The 22,126-nt window shown below is 43.0% G+C and overlaps 1 protein-coding gene across 1 annotated transcript in view; it reads left to right on the top strand.

Moving 5' to 3' along the window:
* The window catches only part of CRISPLD1 (cysteine rich secretory protein LCCL domain containing 1), a 625,896-nt gene that overhangs the window by 160,877 nt on the left and 442,893 nt on the right, over nt 1-22,126 (top strand). Inside the window, exon 3 of the mRNA XM_069621225.1 lies at nt 16,625-16,743. Coding sequence (XP_069477326.1) covers nt 16,625-16,743 — 119 coding nt within the window. The remainder of the gene's footprint in view (nt 1-16,624; nt 16,744-22,126) is intronic.

The following is a 22,126-nucleotide window of genomic DNA, read 5'->3' as shown; positions in this document are numbered from 1 at the left end:
TTCGTAAGGGATTGCTGTGGATGAGCTGTTTTCTTGAAGTGACCTGAACCGCTTAACAAACATGGCCACTATACCTATCTCACGATTAAAGCAATGTTGCTTCTTACTACCGTTGACTTGACAGTATCGATTCATAGCACCATTGAAACGCCATTGCCTGCAGCTCTAGATTTGGTAGATATATTGTAGCTTTGTAAAAGAAATGGCTGCCATCATTAAACAGAAAAGGGACTAGGTCCCTTTTCGGATGAAGTGACCATGGAAAACAAGTTCCAAAATGGCCGCCATCATTCGAAAAAGTACCTGGACCCTTTTCTATTTTTATGGCGGCATATATATATATATTTTTTTTTTATCAACAGTGCTGGCGGTGAATGCACATTCGCACCCGGGAATAGCGGATTGTTGGTCAATCTGTCTTTCCCGGGTCCGAATCTAGTTTCATGATTCAGTTTCCCATTCACAATTCTACGGTCTGGTGCCTTGTTACCCACTTTGTAAGTTTATTACCCAATAATACAGTAGTTAAGCGGTTGAACTGTCAGGATTGTCATGATATGTTGGGGCCCAATGAGATAACGCTGCCTTTCTGAAATATTACTTTGATGGCTTAAAGTTCTTTGTTTGCTATTGCATAGTTTTCCTCTGCTCCCGTCATTATTTCGGAGTAGTAAGCCAGTGGGTTGAGATGGCCTTTTCATGGTCTTGTTGGGGTAGAAGAGATGTTAAATCGTAACATGACATATCTGTCTGGATATTGAACGGCAGTGTCTCAAAGATGCTGTTGTTAAAGCCCTTTTAATATCTCAGAACAATGCTTTTGGTTATGCCGGCAAAACATAGGGTGCCCTATTTTGTTCAACAGTTGAGGGCCATCAACAAATATGGCTGAAAAGTTGTTAATAAAGTAAAGCAATGAATGTGCAAAGCCCAGCAGGGCCTGCACCTGCTTCATTGATGGAGGGGTTTCTTTGAGAATCTCATTTACTTTTGTAGGTCTCCTTGTGGTTTATTCATGTAGCCAATGAACTCTACTGTTGAGACATGGGGAAAGCATTTTTCTAAACTTGTATGCAGTTAATTGCCCTGGGCCTCTGTAGAACTGTGCAAGCGTGAGCTAAATGCTCTTCTTTGCTACTGGAATAGATGAGGATGTCATCAATACAATCCAGAGCACATCTCTTCAGAGACTCATCGAAGAAGAACTGGAAAGCTGCAGGTGCAATACAAAGCAGGAAGAACTGTACTTAATACTCAGCAAGTACTGAACGCAGTCTTCCATTTGTTTCCATCGTTAGATGTTTTGCACCACCTAAATCAGGATTTCAGTAGATACAGGCTGATCTTGCTTGACCTGAAAGAACTGGCATGAGCGGTAAGATTTGACAATTCTTTATTGTGATATTGTTTACTGCTCGGTAGTTGACACAGGTTGTGAGTATCCCAGAATATTGAGAATCAAAAAAGAGATTTGTGAATTTGAGTGACATATGAAATAATTCCATGGGTTTTGTTCAATATACTCTTTTAAATGTCTACTGCCTGCCTTCTAGAGGGCAGACACACCACAGCCATGTAAGTGAGAACCGATTATGACATCTCTGGCAGACCGGTGACAGTCTTATTGAACACATCTCTATATTACTTGTGTCGTGGGGGCAGGCTAGCTTCTGGGGAAAAGGATTCTTTTCTATGTTTGTCAACGCATACGAAAGGTGTCATTGGGTTGGTTACAATAGCACTTACAGGCTGTGAGAGAATTATAAATTGGGCTGCAAAGGCAGACCCAACCCCAGATTAGAACAATCCCAATTCTGGGTTTTCGTTGTAAACTTGAAATGAGGATTTATTTTCTGCTGATATCCCACCCAAACAAAATGTTCTCTTTTTCTTCCTTTTTTGTTTTGAGGTAACAACATAGTCAGAAATATTAATTTGGTTTCAAATAACAAGCCTTGTTTCTGATTGAATGGATAAACTGAGCGTGAAATTGATATATGCCTCTCTCCTTGCTCGGTCTTTCCTTTATCTTTTTTCTGAATTTATGTACTTTAATTTATGTACTTTATATCTATGTCTAAGAATGTGTATTTGTTGATGCTAATGTTACTTTAATGCACCCCTTTATGTTGGGATTCACTGTATATATTTTTTCTCTATTTTTTGCAATTATAACATGTAAAATGATATTTATTTATTCTTCTGCTTTTAGATATGATTACATTTTCAATAATATCACTTCGATTCTTGAAAGACTAGGGGCTGACAAGGTGTCCTTTGTTCTGTATAATTGAATGTAGTAAGAATAACCTTTGTGGTTAAATAGTATTGGACCAGGTAATTGAATTTAAATAATTTAAACCTAATAGGGCCAATCCACAACGCATCAGTACCTTTTGTTGCTTTGAGATAAGGTCCAGACATCCCGGCCAATAGTGGGTTGTGCATTGTCAACCAAGGCTTCCTCAGGATACCTTTGAGCTGCAGTGCAGCATTAAGGCCAAAGGATGAATATTCTACACATTTCTGACACTGTGACTGTGCATAGTCAGTTTGTGTGATAATGGGACTTGATTTTAAGGGTAGCCATCCGCCGACTTGACAATTCCAGGGAACGGTTTCTAATGTACTGGCATTCCCAAATATATATCATACCCTATAGCCACGAAGTACCTTGAAGATTTAGAATCTGTTATTGCCTCTAGGGAAATTCCCTGCTCCCCTCTTCATAAGTAGGCGGGTGGAGTGATGGTGCTGTAAACTGCTTAGTATTAGCTATGCTATGGGGTCTCTCAACTGAAACATTGCCGGCAGACCTAACTCTATGAGCCTTCAGCTTGTTCATTTCCCCCGAAAAGTACCTTTGGATTTTGAGGGTCAGCCACGGATAAAGGGGTTTACCGCCCCACAATACAGATATCATTTGTTTTACTGTCTCTTCTCGATCTCCGCCACACTGAGTGCGGAGATCCATGGCCTGCTTGTACTGGGGCTGCCCCCCCTCTTGCTTTCCACTTTTGCACGATGGATCTGTTCCAAGGTGGGCCTGATATCCCCATTGCCTTCATTCCACTTTTTGCTCCACAGTGAGAAGGTACAGATGCAATACCAAGTCCTTACAGGCAGAACAAGTTTCGGGTTAAGGGTGTAATTGTGCACCCATATTTTTTATGTTAGCTCGTAAAATTGAGTGATGTATGTTACAAAGGCCTATTACCATGACAAAAATATTGCAATTCACTATGCACTGCATAGAAATTGTGCTTCTGTCAAAGATGGACCTGAACTCCGTCCAATCATATAGGAGTGGATCAAGTTCTTGTATCGGCTGCTCTGCCCGTTCGTGCTGTGTCATTTGTAAGGTTGGTCATGACAAAATGCATTATGGGTTTGTACTTATGCACATGTATTGGGGCTGTATCAGGAAGTGCAACTGGCACTGCATCAGAGAAGTGATTGGATGTCCACTATGATTCTTAGATATTAAAATAGGTTTGTGAGCTACCATGTGGTTCATTGTAGAGTGGGAGCAGGTACAACAAGAGTTGCCAGGGTGCCTGGCATGCAGGCCTCCAACGGGAGTGTGCAGCTGCCATTGCCTGCATCTCAACCCTAGCTCAACCCTAGCTGTTGCCACTTTAACTTGTAATGCAATGCTCTCTGCCCTAGCAGTGGTCCCTCTGTTTGCAAACTCTCGGGGATAGTAGGACATTGCCACTTGTGTTCTGTCGGGCCACCAAAACGTCAGAGGAGGAGGACGCACCACACTACCACTCTCCGGTTTAGCAAGCCATGCATATTAAGCACGCTGCCCAGCAATGGCTTTCCAAGGAGTGCAAAGGGTTTGCTATATCTGGTACTTGAATAGGATAACAGATGAAGGAAACCCGTAGCGAGAATAAAGAAGTGCTTATGGATGGGAAAGGGAGCATAAACGTGCACTTTGCACAATATGCGTGTGTCCATACGCACCAAGTAGACAACTTTCACGCACCAGGTACACAACTTTCACGCACCAGGTACACGACCTTCAAACTCATACCAAGGACCTTACTGCCTTGCTTGTCTCACAATACGCACACTTCTCATTCACACTTGGGACAAGTGCAGTTAATGCTGCATATTATAATTGGGTAATTGCTGAGGTTACAACGATCCCACAAAACACATGCAGGGTTACACTCGTCAGCCCTGATTCTCTACAGTGAGCTATAACCCGTGTTCTTTGTTCCCTGTGGTGTTCTGCCCCGTGTGAGCCATGTTCCAAGAAATGCTCCTGTATTCCGGATGCCATGCTGCGAAAAAGAAAGCACGAGCAGATTGTTAACTTGATCATATTGCACTTCTGTACGCCTGCAAATTATACTTGTTTTAGACAGAACTGTGAGCAGCTTGTGAGAAGTACAGGAAAATGCTGTCTTGACCTTAAGATGTGTTCTCTTTATTTCCAACGTATCGATGGCGGGTAGAAGGCATTTGCATTAACATTGCCTGACCACAGGCTCGAGCTGGGCTATAGGGCAATAGGATTATGACTAAACCAAAAACGCAAAATGCTAGTGTCCGCCAGTACTTTTGGTCAAAGTGGCCCACTTTTTTTGGCCCAGTTTGATAAGCCACTTCACCAGGCGGCTAGTAGTTTTGGCCATTGTTACTCAATGAATATTCTTTAAAATGCACAACTTTTGTCACATTTTATCAAACACTCCCGGTTGGGTACTACTCAAACAGGCTATCACAAAAGGAATGAATTGCCACTTGCAACTGTGGGCCACTTTTTCATTTGTGCCTGAGACAATGTCATGCCCCAGTCCGACCTTGCCTGACACCAATGTCCTCATATCCTTTATTTTTTCCAAATACATTTCCGACAGAAATATAGGAAACAAACTTGTTCGGCACCAGGCATTCATGACAGGGATATCAAATACATGTAATTGCATTACTGTTTCACCAAGAAGATCAGAATCTGCAAAGGGACGCGAGTGACAAAACAAACACCAAAGAGTGCCCTTCATGGGCACGCTTATTTCCACAGCAGTTTGCTCTACCCCCATTATGGAATTGGTTGCTAAACGCACCATCCAAATAACAGGTGTGCTGCACTGTACTTTCTAAAGACACAGTGGAACATTCCTGGGCAAAAATAAATGTGTGAGCAAAATGTACGTTACCAAATCATGCACAAAATAAAACCAGTGGTTCCGAAATACAAATCGTTGAGTGTGATCGCCAGCATACACACACAGCACACTACCACATGTTTGCACAGTAAGTATCACTGCAAACAATTGCACACTGGCCAGTCAGCCTTTATATTGTAAGTGATGCTTACCTTAATATACCAGTGTCTTCGATGGGCTCTGAAAGCTATGAAGACTCTGGGTCCCGGCTTCCTTCGTTCCTAAAAAAAAAAACTATTGCAGTAAATCAAACCTTTCAGAGAGTTCTTGACTTCTGATTACCTAGGATTCATTATTGGTTAATGACAAACACACACTGATCTGTGATTGGCTCTGGACGTATACAGTAAGTGGGTGTGTCCTGCAAATACTTAACTGTTGTGTAGGTAGGGCCAGGAAAGAGAGCTGCCAGAAGTACACTGAGAGTGGATAGGCTATAGGTTTTCTGGACTTGTGCCCACCCTAAGTGATTATGGAGGACCACTGCAGGACAGGTGCTGTCACACTGGTATGTTGACCGCAAGCAAGTCCATGTTTTATACTCCCAACATGGCTACTGCATCAGACTCCCAGGAGGTTGTTGCACAGATCCTCATTTCTGCTCCGGACCTTTCTTGGTCACCACACCTGTTCTCCAGCCACCTTCCCCTCCCATCAAAACCATCAAAAGCCACCCTGTGTAAGCATTGAGGATGCCCCAATCACCAGCATGTTTGGGTGATCCTTTGAAGCTACTGTCACTTGATGGAAAGGGGAGATGGCTGGAGTAAAACTGTGGTGACCAATGAAAGGTACAGGAGCAGGAACAAAGACTGCAAAGTCTGATGGAGCAGCCCTTGTACATACACAATAGATTTAGGGTTTGATTCACAGAAGCGTTTTATAATGGCACAATCCCATAGAAAAGCTCTCTGTGCATCAGACCCTTAGTGTTTTCTAGTACCACATAATCAAAGTCTAGTTTCGGAGCACCCTGTAACAGATTCTACTAATTAACATCATTATGACTCACATTTGTCTTACTCAAATTATGACCTGAGAAGAATGAAGGAATGAGATGTCCAGAAGGCTTATCAAACGCTTGCCCAAGTGGATTCTCCTCCTCATCGGAGATATGCACCATATGTGTAGAGCTGTTGCTCAAGCCAGATGGGTGAATGGTTGGATGAAGGCAAAGTTCGCTTTAGTGAAATGAACAGGCAGAACTAATTTTCAGCCCAAATCGTTTACACACTAGAAATCCTCATCATTTGTGGTGATACTGAACCTTAACTGGACACAGATGACTTCAAAGGCGGTAATCAGTGTTCTGCAGACACTCAATTATTGGCACGCAAAAGCATCTTCTGTAAGACTTGTAGCATCTCTATAAACTCCCATCGGGTAGAGCCACTATCTATTCTTGTTAAGATACATAAGATAAGATATGCAAAACTCAATCAGTGAGATGTGAGGTTCCCCTCAGTAGGATTTGCAAGATAGTTTCAGTGAGATGCTCTTGCTCCTTTCACCCCATTGGACACATTTACTTCAGCGTGATGAACATTCTCCTTTTTAAAATTTCTCATTGTGATTAATTAACAACTTTTAGCGAGATGCGCAACATTTGCTCGGCGGTATTCATAAACGTTCTCAGTAAAATACGAAGGTCCTGCCACGTGAAGTATAAATCTCCACTTCAGATGAATTTTGCGGCTCCTATGTGTGAATACAAATTCTCACCTGATTGAGCAAATAAGTGTTAATTGATGTTGTGATAGTCTATTTTTTACTTAGTGATTCGATGTAGAGATTGAAGATATCTGTTGAGAAAATATGGACCGGTGTGGAACATAGAAAGCGGCAGGAATTCAGAGGGATATATTGGTTCCCTGCAGGAGGAGCTGGTGTCTTTTTGCCTGGGGGATGCTCACCAGCGCAGGCGCAGGACAGCATAATTGACACCATGTGGGAGGCCACGATGCTAAGGAGTGCTTTGTGGTTCACCATTTAAAAGGTGTGGGAGAGGTTGAGTAGGACTAGAAGTCAAGTGCACACCTAGTCAAGGAATTGACACCTGATAACCCGAATGGTGGCCAGCTCAGGATTTCATTTGTCTGAAGGTGGATTTGTATTGTTAGATTTAGCAGTGGCACAACCTTCAGGTGAGCAGATAGTGCCCCCTCCTTCTTTGTAAACTTTGAGGAATCCAGACTTATCCTGCCAGCTCCTCATCACATCCAGTGGGACAAAACCCCTTCAGGGTGTTAGCATCATTCTGAAACTGAAGTTATAGAGCCAGGGAGTGTGAAAGGGGTTTGAGGCCTTTTGGAAACACCGAGGTAGATTCTCAGAGACAGAAAGAGTGATTCTGGACACTGCCCTGATAGCCTGATGAACCCCTTTCATTCCCCTGATGGCTGTTGCCCAGGCAGACAAAGGTCCTACAGGACCCACTGAGCTCAGCACCTGAGCAAGTTAGAGTGGGGTTTGAGATGATGCACAGCCTACAAACCAGCATAATAAAGAAAGTGAAATGAATGCATGGAGCTTTCCTCTCTCAGGCAGCCTTTTCATCTGAGCCTGGAGTTCATGCCTCCTATAACCATTATCACTCTACTTATGGTAATGCATGGTGTCTGCAGACTGTTCCCTCCTATCATCTGGCAATTCCCAGATACTTGCTGCACAAAGAGCACAGTGTATCACTTTGAAAGAAAGATAGAGAGAGGGCCAAAGAGACCGAGAGAAATTGACAGTGGCAAAGTTAGAAATGGAAATGGCAACTCTATGCATAGGCGTGTGGGGGAGGAGACTCAGTCTCATCCCAACTGATTAGGTATGTTCATGCTTTGCTATAACTTCTGATATTTTGTCATGACATGTGATACCCTTATCAAGCCATTCTATGAAATAGCATGCCATGCTGTGTGTGGCTTGATTGCTTGTGCACTTTTGACTTTCTCCATTATACTAAACTGCTCCCACATGTCACTGTCTGATTCTTCCTGCTGGGCCTTCCTCTCATGCTTCCCACAGTAAATTGGTTAAGGTTTGTTGAACTAAAATTTTGCCATTCTGAGATTTTGCAAGCAGAGGCCAGATTGTAGAAAATGTTCACCAGTGCAAGTGCAGAAAATGTACCTAGTGCAAAGTTTGCTGTAGTGCATACACGGAAAGGTGCACACTTGCACTGGGGCTTATAGCATGCCTAACAGCACTTTTCATGTCGCAATGGTTTTCTGTTCTTAGAAATAGAGCAAACTTTGCCTTAGTGCTGATATCATGCACCTTTGCACTTGCACCAGTGCAAAGCTTCCGTAATCTGGCCCCTGGTTACCCAATGTAATTCATGTGATTCCTAGAAATGACACAATAACCTCATAGCATGCTGAGTTGTTCCTATGGAACCCACCAGGATACTGGCCTCTCTGAATTCACTACTCTGTACTCTGAACTAGTCTCACCCACTGTCTACACATGAACCATTGTTGCATGCCCTCAATGTCTTCCACTGTCATAGAGGACCAGATGATGCTAAATGTTGTGATGAATCCTGGGGAGTCATCACTAATACCCACCCTAAAGTCCCCACCCATGTGGCTAGGGGAAGGAAGACAGCCGCTACCTAATCGTGATCCTGAGGGTGGCATTCTCAGGGTGGGCCAAATGGGGGGAGATGGCTGTCGGGGGAGGTGATGAGTGCGACAGGAGAAACACAGTATTCTTCCATTCCCTGTGAAGAAGTCCCCCTTATTCCAGAGTTTTTAATGGCATGTGTCATTATGCAGAACCCTTTAATTGAAAGAACTTAAAACCTACTTCTGTTAAACATCTCAAAAATAACTTTATTCACTCCTCACTGGTACATAACACCTCTAAAACAGATTTGACATCTGATGTTTATGATAATTGTTATGTAGACAAAAGTGTTTTAACATGTAACTTGAAACACACGTTAACATCCCTTGGACTCCAATTCCTAGAAAGCCTTGGGTTCTGGGATGAAGAAGAGGAGCAGGGAGTTAATGCAGAGCAACAACGATACTAAGTATAACGTGCGGGTTAGTTGTCAATCACTTAATCAGCTGCATGGGACATTTAAACTCTGTAATCACCTGCAGGTGAAGGAAGGTAAAGCAGTGGAAGCAAGCTAGAGTGCAAGCGACGGGAAGCGGACTCAGAGGCAGAGGCAGAACGGTAGATACAAGCCATGCTGGGAAGCAGAGATGCTTGCAGGCAGCCGCCTGGAGGTGTAAGGTGCTGGAGGAGAAAAACTCTGGTGTTCTTGTAGCGGGAGCCCTGGAGGGATGCAAGATGAGAAATCTTCACTGCAGGACCAGAGGAGACGGGGTCCTCAGGAATGGAAATGGTTCCATCTGATTTCATCTGCTTTTAGGTGCTTTTCGCTCACACTGAGGCCCTGTTTGACCCTCCAGGCCATCTGTTGTTTTCTGCACATGTGCAGTTTGTGTCTGGCTGCTGCCCCCCTTCATTAGGTAGGTGCACTTTCTGTGCATTATTGCACCTCTGGGGGAATTATTGAACCTGAAAAATCGAAAATGGAAAAAAATGAAAAAAAACTACATTTGCTTGAAATTGTTGGAAAAGAATTGTTTTATTGCGCATTTTCGTAGTGCTGCCGTTTTGTGAGCTTTTTAATACCTGAAGCTGGCTTGCTGTTTTGAAAGCAAAATATTTCCCACTATTGCCATCTTATCTGACAGATTTTTGGCACTTCCAAGGTGGCCACCATTGTTTTCTTTGTTGTGAAGGCAGGCTGGCTGAGCTGCCTTTCCCTGTGCAGCACTCCCATTGATTGCTGAGTGTTTTCTTCCACCCAATCAGGGACTGGCAGGCTTTAGCTGGCCCCTCAGCAAGGCCCACTGCCTGGAGCTGGTTTCTTTCATCGGCTTTTCACTGAGAGTGAGGTCATGTTTCCAGCCCCCTGGCTTTCTGTTGTTTTCTGCACATGTGGAGTTTGTGCCTGGATGCTGCCCCCTCCATTAGGTAGGTGCACTTTCTGTGCATTACTGCACCTGCAGGGGAATTATTGAACCTGAAAAATAGAAAAAAAACTTAAAAAGAAGAACAAACTAAATTTGCTTGAAATTGTTGGAAAAGCACTCTTTGATTGTGCATTTTCATTGTGCTGCCATTTGTGAGCTTTTTTATAACTGAAGCTGCCTTGCTATTTTGAAAGCACACGTTTTCCCACTATTGCCTGCTTATTTGACTGATTTTTGGCCCTTCCAAGATGGCCGTCATTGTTTTCTTTGTTGTGAAGGCAGGCTGGCTGAGCTGCCTTTCCCTGTGCAGCACTCCCATTGGTTGCTGAGTGTTTCATTCCATCCAACCAGGAACCGGCAGGATATAGCCAGCCCTCTCAGCAAGGCCCACTTCTAAGGCCCCTGTCTGCTCCCTGTCCGCTTCCAGAATGCTAATTGGGATCCTCCATGCTCCTTAACCACAATAATGCTACCACCTCACTCATCTAAGCAACCTGGACTGCATTGACCTCCACAACTATGGGTCTGTTCCCTCCTTCTGGACTTACTCCTTCTTCCTTTGACTATCACTGTTCTTTCTGCTTGTTTCTCCCATGTTGTCATTCTGATGCGCAGTGCTTCTTAAAACCCTTTGCTAAATCTGAATCCCTGATTGGAAAGTCAAATCTTGCTGTTTTTCCTTTTTGCTAGAAAGTCAAAGCTTGCTGTTTTTGCTTTTTGCGTGAAAGTCAAATCTTGCTGGCCAGTTCTAAATTCTCTGCAGTTTGCTTGTATACTGTTGCTTCTTTGTAAAGTGCCAGCCCAGTGACCTCACCACTCTCTTTTGTTCCACACATACCTGCCTTAGCCCCCCCAGCTTCTCCACCCTCTCCTCGCTTCCACCTCCATGGTACTTTCTGTGCTCCTATCCTTTCCAACTGCTTCTGCATTGACTATCCTTCCTATCTCACTAAGTCTGGCAGGAAGAAGTTCAAAAAGGATATCTTGGCCTCTAACCCTGGTCTTCCTATCGCCGACATATGCTCCAATGCTTCCTGCAGAAAGACCTTCACCGACATCCTCTTTGTTGTTCCTTCGCCAGATCTATGGACTCTTCATATGATCTCTGTTCTCTGTCCTATCTCCTCCTCTCCCATTAATGGTGGCACTCACTGGAAAGTTCTTATGGCTTCTTTCGACTCCTCTAAAGTAATCATTAATGTCTACCTTAATGGCACTGTCATGGTCCAAGGCCCTCATGCCAATCTCCTCCTGTTCAATAGGTGCTTCCCTTGCCTCTTCAATTTCCTCTCATCTCCTGCTGTCCCTCCTCTTCCCCCTTGGTTACCTTGCCCTCTCTCTCCTCCTGCTGTGCCCCTTCTAGGGCTGTTTCTCCTCTGCAGGGCATACCTCTGATCTGTACCCCTCCCGGAAGGTCTTTAAGGCTTGCAACCTTCTTCATATTGCCACTCTCAACTCTCGCTCTGCTGTCAAACACTCATCTGACACCTGCCACCTCCTTGAAGAACTAGACCTTGATGTCCTTGGTTTTACTGAGACATGGTTCACGGCCAGCTCTGTCACAAGCTTTGACACTCTCCTCTCTGATGGCTGCAAGATCCTCTCCGCACCCAGAACCTCCCGGCTCCTGTGGGGGGGAGGTTAGCCCTGATCTTTCCTGAGTGGATTCCTGCCTCTATCATACCCACTCAGACCTACTCCTCTTTTGAATGCCTTGTCTGTAGGCTCTCTCTCTCTACTACTCTGCTACCAATTCTCTTACTGTAGCTACAATCTACTGGCCTCCTGGTCAAATCACTTCATTTCTCTCTGAGTGGACAGACCTCTCCTCCTCCCACCTGGCCTCTATCACTCAACTCCCCCTTCTCGGTGATATCAGTATCCATTTAGACTCTCCTTGTTCCTCCTCTGTACTCTTCCGTGACCTCTGCGACTCCCTATCCATCCTCCCCTCTGGCCCGACTCACTCTGCAGGGCACACACTCGATGACTTGATCTCCTCTGACCTCCCCCTCTCCATCCCTCTGACCACTCCTCTCTCCTAGAACATTCATTCCCTCCTCTCCCTCTCTTCCCCCCAAACCAAGCCTACACAAAACATTGCCACATACCTTCTCGGACATCTGACCCATGACGCGTGTGTCAGTTGCGGCTTTCACCACCACCCTCTCTACCCCCCTCCACCTCTTGCTGTCTCACATCCTGACGCAACCCTGTCTCTGCTCTACACTTCAATTTCTGATGCAGTCCAAAGCCAAGTGCAATTCCTGGTATGACCCTGACCAAGCTACACTTAAACATAAGTTTAGGGTGGCTGAGAGGAAATGGAGGTCTTCTTGTTCATCCTCTCACAAACGGGCCTGTTGCCTACTCCAAGGGCAATACCGACTCTCTGTCCTCACCAAGAAGAGAGTCCACAATGAAGCCTGTGTCTCTGTGGCATCTAACAACTTAGTTTTAACACGGGGCCGATTTAATGGGTAAAATGATAAACTGTACTAAAGATCGGCTACTGAGACACATTTCTGTTATCATTTTCAAACAGGTACATCCTGCCTTTCTGCGATTGTCATCGATTCCAGATACCAACTGATGAGTTTTTCAACCGGCAGATGCAGATACACGTGAGCTGCTGGATAACAGTGCCTCTTTTTTGGGGCGATCGCCACAGGCCGATATGGCCTTATGCGGCAGCAGTGATAAGGAGCAACCTGACATCGTTTACGGTGGCCTAGCACCATAGCCTTGCGACTCACAGTCAGTCCAATGCGCTTTTTATACCCAAAAGGAACATTGCCTGACTCATGATAAACATTGTGGATAGAGAATGAAGAAAAAAGTTACCCATTTGCTTGATTATGGCAATCGCCGGATGTTCTCGAGCGTTTATGGTGAAATAAAAGTACTTTAAAAAATCTACAGTTTTTCTATTTGCTTTAAAAGTATGGTTTTAAATTCAAAATTGGGACTCGCTGTGTTTTGAGATGATGCGTGTTGATATTCCGGGTTCTGCGTCAACTAACGTTATCACGTAGGTGATGACTGGGTGCGTTTGGCTACGCTGCCCAGTAACATTCTGGAGATAGGCGGAGAATATCACTAGGTTTGGTGAGGTCAGCCTCAGGGGAGTTTACCTTGGGCCAGGGGAGTTTACCTTGGCCGATGCAGCAACTGATAAGATTATCACAAGATGGCCGCACCTTGCTGCCTGATTTTGCATGTGTAAAAAAGAGGAAAACTATGGTAAGGTGCATAGGAAATGTTTGTACGATCAATCAACGTATGCTTAAAAACACATGCCCGAACCCTCGGGAAAATAATATTTCTAAGCGCACTATTCCTTCAATAGATCCATTTTTTGCTCCATTCACTGCAGATGGTTTTCTAAGGTCTCTGTTTAGTATTATTTTTAATGTTTGTATGGTGTGTTTAAAGAAAATGGGGTAAGTGCATATAAAGTAATGGGTAATAATTGGTTTATATAGAGAAGTGTAGTGTCTACCATTCATATCACTGTTTTCACTAATTTCATCACAAGGAACATTTTCTTCCAGGCATTTCAAAATACTAGACATTTCTGTATAAAAAAAGATTTTTTTTTTTTTACTGTACCTAATACCGAACGCTTATAAATATATACAATAAATGTAGTGTACTTACTAGTTTCTTGCTAAGTTTTGCTGTTACTGCTGCGTAAGTGTGCTGCTGATTTTTTCTGTGCAGTTTGTGTGAGGTAATTCTGTTGGAGGCATATTTATTTTGTTTTGGTATATTGCATTATGTTGCATACGTTATGTAATTCGATGGTTGGTGTCTTACATATGCAGTTTCCACTTCTTATTTATTATTTAATATCATTTATTCATGTGCTGCTTTTGGAACATGTTCAGTGCTTCTCTTGCATGATACAACAATGTAAGATACCCCCTGAGTTTTTGGATAGTGCTGATGTTGACCGAGGCCGTCCGCAAACATAAACATGGTCCACAAACATCAGACCCACTAGCGCAGGTAGGGGGTTCAGTATGTTCTATGTTATATGTATATAAAGTAAGGGAATCCTTGGAAACATTTATCCAATTTATATTGTCTATATCTATGTTCAGTAAAAAACACTTGGTTAAAGGGACGTTATGGTTAAGTTGCGCTACTAAAAAACCTATGAAATTCAGTGAAAAAACTTTATTAAAGGGACGTTATGGTTGCAAGTAAAACCAAAAACCCCCTGAAATTCGCCAGTAATGCTAAGCTAAGCTACCATAACTCACGCCACCACAGTGCACTGCTAAGACTAACAGCCAGGACATCAGAGATGACATCACAAATGTCATCAATGACATCACTGATTACATCACATGTCTAGCCCCTTCTTTTTTGTTCACTGCCATATCTAGGTCAGGGGGGTTTATTTACTGACAGTCAGAAACTTAACATCCATCTAAAAATGTTGAAACCCCCCTTTAATGTTGCCCCCTCCTGACAAGCACCCACCAAACTGTGCAATAACATTCAAATATGGGTCTAAAATATTTCTGCAAACTTTTGTGCAGATTCATCAAACGGCACCAAATGTATAAGATTTTCAAATTCTTTGGGATGCCCCCTCTAGTATTGCCCCCTCTTGGCGAAACAGCAACAAACATTGCAGAACCATTCAGGCTCAGATCTAAAATGATATTGCAGACTTGCATGCACTTTCATTGAGTGGTGCCACAGTTATAAGCTATCCAAAATCTCTTTTCACCAACCTTGTAATGCAGAAATATGCATGGATGTCCCCGAACATCTGAGATGTTCGTGAACATCACAGCAATGTCCTTGATCATCTGAAATGTTTGTGGACACCGGAGAAGAAAAAAACACCAGTTTTTTTGGCACTTTATGTCCGTATACCAATCAATCCTCATCACCCCTCGCCTCCCCAGAGAATGTTTAATTAGTTTAAAAAGTGCAATGTTGTGGTTTTTAATATGTTTTTACGGCAATATGTGTGGACTATGGCATCTGTTTCAAATGTTTTGATGCACCTCACATTTTTAATTGATAAATCAGCCGGCACGTATGATGTCCGCGGACGTCACGCTGCTGTTTGATTGCTCCAGAGGCATCCACAAAAATATGAACCAAAATAAAAAAATTTGCAAAAGCAGTAAGAGTTATCTTCCAGCCCACACTCTCTGACACTTGATTAACTCTCTGGTTCTAAAAGCTATGAATTCAAGGACACGTCACACATGTGCATGCCACACCTTGAGCAAAAAAAGCAAGCTGATATTAGAACATCCCTCAGTGCCTAGAGGACAGGCCGGATGGGTCCCATATCCATACAAATGGATCCTAAATTATATTTCGCTGTTTGCAAACTATCATTTTCATAAAGAAGATAGTCTGGGATCAAGACATTGTTCTGAACCTGGAGTAGAGACCGTTGCTTAGTGGCTATGATAACAATATTGTCCTTTTACAAAGAACATGTCACTTGCAAGTAATTTTTCATAGGTGTTAATATTGGCCAATTGCAATGGCCCATACAATTGTTTGCATTTTCGTCACATCACAGAAGCATGAAGGACATGCTCATTCTTCACAGAATGTTGCCTGTTTGTTACAAACAGATCTCAATATAACCACCCAAAACACTAAACATGTTTACTATTGTAATGTAATAGTTACTCAAATCAATTACAAAATACAGGTATTAAGCATTTTCCAGAGGAGGGATAACTGTATTCTTTAATTCCATCATACTAAAATCCATAGTCACTGAAAATATATCTATAACATCCCACATGTTTGGTGTCATAAGGTTGTGAACCTTTTCCAACAAAACTGTGCCAATGGTTCAAATTGGTTTTCCTCACTCCCAATAAATGGGACAATGGGGGTTATTACAAGCTTGGCAGTGCAGGAAAAAAGTGGCGGTAATTCCATTACTGCCACTTTTACTGCACTGTCAAATTACAGGTTTGCCAGTGGGGGTTCACAGACTTAACCCCAGCCAAGAGCTGGAGGGAAATTAGGTCCTCACTGGCACAAAACAGAAATTGTGGGACTCCATGGTATGAGGAATGACCATTGCCGACACCTGTAACATCCCAGTAATACTGGAATATCAGGCACGGGTAACGATAGTTCAGTTTGTCAGTATCCCACTGAAATTACTGGAGGGATACTGGGAAACTTCTAATGACCGCCGATAACCTTCTGCACCCGAGTCAGGTTAATAGTGAGGTTGGTAGTTTGTGAGTGATTCGGAAAAATTACCTCAATTCATCAAACCTTGTTTTGTAGCAATCACTTTAAGGTTCATGAAGTCCTACTTTAAATCATTAGTAGATCTGTTGATCAACATAAAAATCAATCTGTGAAGTGCCTAACGGTAAAGTTCTGTTTTTAAATGAGTAACAGAACCAGTAACAACCATTGTCATTCTACTTGTCTTGTTTTTTTTAGACCTGGGACACAGAACTGGAAAGAACTGCAGAAGCCTGGGCAGACACCTGCTTGTGGGAGCATGGTCCTGCAAGCCTCTTGCCGTCTATCGGACAGAATCTAGGGGCCCACTGGGGAAGGTATGTGTTATGCACATTTGTCCTGAAAAGAAGGTACACTGAGGATTTGTTAGTTAGGCAAGAGAAATGTTATATTTGGAGACACCGAAAATTGCATAATTCATAAAAGTAATTTTTGTATGATTGTATGACAGTTCCCACAATATTTCCCCCACTAAGTAAAACAGCAATATTTGATTATTTCCAAATTGTTCAACTATTTTAGACTCAATTATATGACAGTGGATTTGTGTATTATAGAGACTAGTCTAAGCTGCATCACCACTATTATGAATTTGATTTTCTCGGGGGAATTTGCAACCTTGTTGACAATAATGTCTGCCCTCTGTTGTAGGCATGCATACATGATATTCATTATATTTGCTACAACACATGCATTAGTTATCTCCCTGAACATCGTGTGACTGTACACATGGACCTTACCATTTCTTCTGACTTCAGGTTTGCTATATTGTCTCTCTTGTTGCATTGTCATGAAATCACTAACGAATGGGTGTATAATTCTCTATTGGAAAGTGGCAATGTGTGCCTTCAATTGATGAGGCTCAGCTTTAAAGATTTCAATGTGCATTACGTGGGCATTCTATTACCCTGTGGGCGAATGTTTCAGGGCAATACTGGTGACTGCTTCAATGAAGGATAACAGTGACTCAGTATCTTAAAGCTGAAAAACATGTGTGACCAACAGTGTGTCTAATTGGTATTAACTACCTTTCTGAAGCATGTACACATGAGTTGCACTTAATGCCTGCTATAAATATACTCAGTAACTAATATTAAACAATAATCAACAGCGTGATAGTTACAATCCCACCTGTCGGCCTAAATGCCTGGTTGCGCAGTTGACATGTTAGATGTAAATGTGAAGCCAAACATAGGAATTCCATTTACATAGATCTGGGGAAATATTGAGGGGGTTATTGGGTAGAAGCATGAGGGGGAAAGGAAAACTGTTTCAGGAAGAATTAGGGAAAAAGATAACTGTCCCATCGCTGGATGCTTTACAAAGAAATGTATGAGATAGAAGATAATACTTTACTGCAGCTGGTCATGGAGAACGAGATTGAAACAACAAATGGAGGCCACAAAAGACAGACATTGCATACATTTCCAGTAGTTATATTATTAAAATATAATTAGAGATGCGCTGTGCAGTTATGGAAGTGATCATCGATCATATAGGGGGAAGACTGCACTGTAAAGCTCTGTGAGAGAAGATGTTTCTTAGGGGTAATCCTGAAAGCAGTTCCTGTTGGAATGCCCTTCATGGGAGGAGGTGGGTATTTCCAGTGACAGAGAGCGAGGAGCATGAAGGAATGAAAGTGTGAGGCAGCACACGATGGATCGGGATGGTTAAGTTAAGAGGTTGTGAGCATAGTGTTTGAGGGGGTGACTATCAGGGGATGGGTTCCACCAGGTGTGACCATTTAAACACAAGGATGAGGACATTTGCATGGATGCCCATCCCACTTGGGGTGTCAGCATAACATTTCAGTACCCTTTTGAAAACATCAGAGGAGGAGAGGGTGAGTCCAGAGGAGGCTGCAGCAGGATGGCATGGAGTGTTTTGGTAAAGAGAAAGGTGGGGCGGGGATGGCATTCATGGCGTTTATGGGTTCAGTAAATCTTGGTAAATATTGGCAACTATAGCAGTGCATGTAATGTTTTCCTAACATATCAGTCGGCTGTCAAATAGATCCAACTGATTGTGAGCCTTGTGAGATTATGCATGTAGGAGTGGGGAAAAGATATTGAAGAGGGGATTAAATTAGAGAACATTGTAGGCATGGAGGAATATAACTTCATTTTTAAAGGGGTTAAGCATCACCTAATGCGATGACTGATATCAAATAGGCAGTTACTCATGAAAGACAATACATAGCTCGTAGTTGAAGGTGGGCGAATGTTGATGTGTGAGAGAATTAGGAGTAGCGATGTGTCATATGCAGCAGAGTGATCAAGGAGAATGACAGACAGATGGCAGTGGTGAGCCATGTTAAATGAATTAGGAACATTAGTAAGCGCTGTTTAGTTCAAGTGCCTGCTGCAGAACCTGGGTTGGAGGTGAGGTTGCTCAATTCTTTGGCCTCAGGTAGTCAGTGATATGAATGAAGACTACACATTCACCAACTTTGGCATCACGAGGAAGGAGATGGCTGGGTCCATAGTTGACTGGGTTGTTGTAGTCAGTGACGAGTTTCTCCAAAAAAGTTCTCAGTGTTGTCACTTTGAAGAAGACTGGGAAGATACCAGAGGAAAGTGAAACGTTGAATAAAGGTTGGAGCACGCCAGAAGTACAAGCTACGTTGGCTGTTTCTTGTGTGAAAGGCTCAGCATGCGCACCTGGTTGCAGCAGAACATCTATTGTTTGTTCTGATTATGGACGCCACGTGTGCATGGGTGGCACCAGACGTAGGCTTGGGAGGGCTGAAGCCCTCCCACTTTGAGGCATTAGACATCACTCTGAAGTGACTTGCAGCCCCATTATTAATGTGACGGCATGGTAGCAGCAAACACAGTGGCAGGGGACAAAGGCCTGCTGAGGCAAAATCAACAGACTCCCCCAGTTGTTTTCAAACTGTGGGGCTCGTTTCCCTGGGGAGGGGTGTGCATCCCACAGTGTGAAGCACCATCAAAACTAGCCTTACCTGCATTTCATCTGAGCCTGAGGATCCGTGCAAATAACAGGCACTTACATGGAAATAAACGCAGGCTGAAAGAAATTTTCAGACTGTGTTTACTTCTCTGATACTGAAGTCGGCAGCAGAGACACCTGAAAGAGTCTACCTATAGAATATACGTGTGTTAGTCCATCATTGGTGGCCTCTTATCTGTAAGACACACCCTGAACTACTTCTATGCACGTGGTATAAAACACTCGTTATAGCAGAGAATGTGACATTAGAATAATACTTTGCTACATTATATGTAAAATTGAATGGCTATTCTAATTGGTTGGCAACTCAACTCCAACCTTGGACATTCGGCTTGCTAGCAGCACATACATAAAAACAAAACCCGGGTGCTAGGAGATATGTCAGCTTTCCTCTTGTTTCCCCACTTAGTCTACCCACTCTCATCGGTAGGCCTCATGCCAGTGTCTTCTGTTTGTAGGTTGACCTTGCCAGTCTGTACTGTCTCGGGACATTCGAAGGAGTGTAGGTACATCATTATCTTAGCTTTGGCCTTCATGAATAGCCATTGTTTGCAAGCTCTTTGTCACATGTTACAAGACCATGAAATTGTGTTGACAATGCATTTAACACCATTTGATTCAATTATGCTGGGTGCAGTTGCTCCTCTTAGCCTTTAGAGACTTGCTTACTCTATCCCATATTAAATTCATGCCCTTCTATTTGTCCAATATTTGGCATCAATACATTTTCTTGTTCCTTCTAATCTTTGGGAAATATGTCCTTCCTATGGTCTGCTCATAGATTCCCTTTGTGCTTTTCTTCCATTTGTCGAAATAACATCATTGGTTCCAGGCCAATGTACTCCTTTATTTTGAAGGGAAAACAGCTTCTTCATCATCTTTCCACATTAAGATCCTGGGCTTGTATTTGGAGGTAGCTGGGTTGATTGACATAAGCCATCGCCAATTTGTTTGTCCTAAATGTTGAATTTATAACTCTCATAAGCAACCTTCTATGTATTCTTTCTACCTTTCGTTTCAGCGTATTTACAGTTATTGACCAGCGGGTCACTTCATTCTTCTTTTTGTTCATACATACTGCATCATGGAGCACATATTTTTCTTAGTTCTCCAGTTAGATTGTTATTCTTAAGTATTTTCATATTGTTTCAGCATAGATTCCTATATCTTCTTTGAGACATTCTTTTTCTTTCATTAGACTTTGTTTAACGTATATCTGTGTTGCGCACCATTTTATTCATGACTGCCTTCCGGAAACATGGCAAGTGACATCCTTCATGGTAGCATTCCTCCACTGTTTCAACATGAGGGTATCTTCTGAATGGCTGCCTGAGTGCATATCGTATTTCATATAATCGATGTGTCATGTGCCTGGGTTCCCAATTAGGACTCCACGTCTGTCCTTTCAATAGGATGGGGGTAAGGGAGCGTTGTCTAGCGAGAATGTATCCACTTGCTCCTCTACAAACTGAAAGGAAAGACAACAAATTGGAAAGGGGCTGGCAAGAGGTGGAAGCGGAGCAGGATAAAAGATAAAAGCAGAAAGGCATCAGTAGCCTATGAAGAGGTGAAGGGAGAAACAACACCGAATGGGTGAAGAGTGACAGCCACAGACATGAAAGGGGAGACAGAGGAGGAGCACAAGTGTTAGACAGGATGAGAGTGAGAAAGGGAGAGAGCCAGAGAGAGACAGGGGTGCAGAGAGAGAGAGATAAAACTGAACAGGTGTGGAATTAAGAGCTATAGCAGCAATATAACGAGTATGGCTGAGCACACAGCAAGAGAATATGAGTGTGAAGTAAGCAAGCGTTTGAATGAGTGGAGGGGGATATAATGGGCAAAGGAAGGAACAAAGTATGTAGAATAACGAATAGATGGGGAGGGGAGAGATAGACTAGCACACCAGAGAGACGCAGAGCTATAGACTTTGCACATGTGGTATATACCTCGGTCATACAATCCAGGCTTTATTTGTTGCCCACTGGCACCATTAATCAAGCTGGGCAGGAAACACTACGACTGGATGACCTACTCATGGGTGGAATGTGGCAACTTCAGTTCTCTGGAAAAGGGGAGTAAGAGAGAGAACAAACACAATATCAGGTGAAAATATAGCAGACCAAAAGCAGCAAAAAGGAGATAGAGAATGGGTGGGAGAGAAGAGAGATAACAAAAGGGACTGAAAGAGAAAGTACATGAGAGATGTTAAGATAGAATTTGAGTGAGGATGATGCAAGCGACTGTAAGAAAGAGTGAGTGAGGAAACAGAATGGAGGTCAGAGACTGCATGAAAGGGACAGCAGAACTGTAGGGATAAAGGGAAGAAACTAAATGAAATTTAAAGTCCAGGTGGCAGGAAAGGAGTGATTGGAAAGGAAGAGGAAGGTGTGACCAATACAGAGGACAGTAAGCAGTAAGGGATTGGAGGTGAACAATGATCAAGAATGAAAGACGGGTGATGGGTGCCGCCACATCCCCATCATTTATAATCTATTACTAGGTAAAGTGGCAAACCCTGAGCTCAAAATAGGAAGTGGGCTTGAAGTGGAATATAGGGAGGCCCTTCGAGGACAAACAATGGGAGGTAATGTGCTCCAAACGCAAGGCAGTGTCTCTCAATGCACGACTAAGCATAGAACAATACAGCATATTACAGAGGACATCATTGACACAATAAGACATCATAAAATGAACCCCAACAGGCCAACAGAATGCCTGAGGTGTGAA

The sequence above is a fragment of the Ambystoma mexicanum genome, chromosome 5q (assembly GCF_040938575.1).
Source record: "Ambystoma mexicanum isolate Mex_15411 chromosome 5q, UKY_AmexF1_1, whole genome shotgun sequence".
Classification (NCBI taxonomy): Eukaryota; Metazoa; Chordata; class Amphibia; order Caudata; family Ambystomatidae; genus Ambystoma; species Ambystoma mexicanum.
This window is presented reverse-complemented; position numbering and strand designations above follow the sequence as displayed.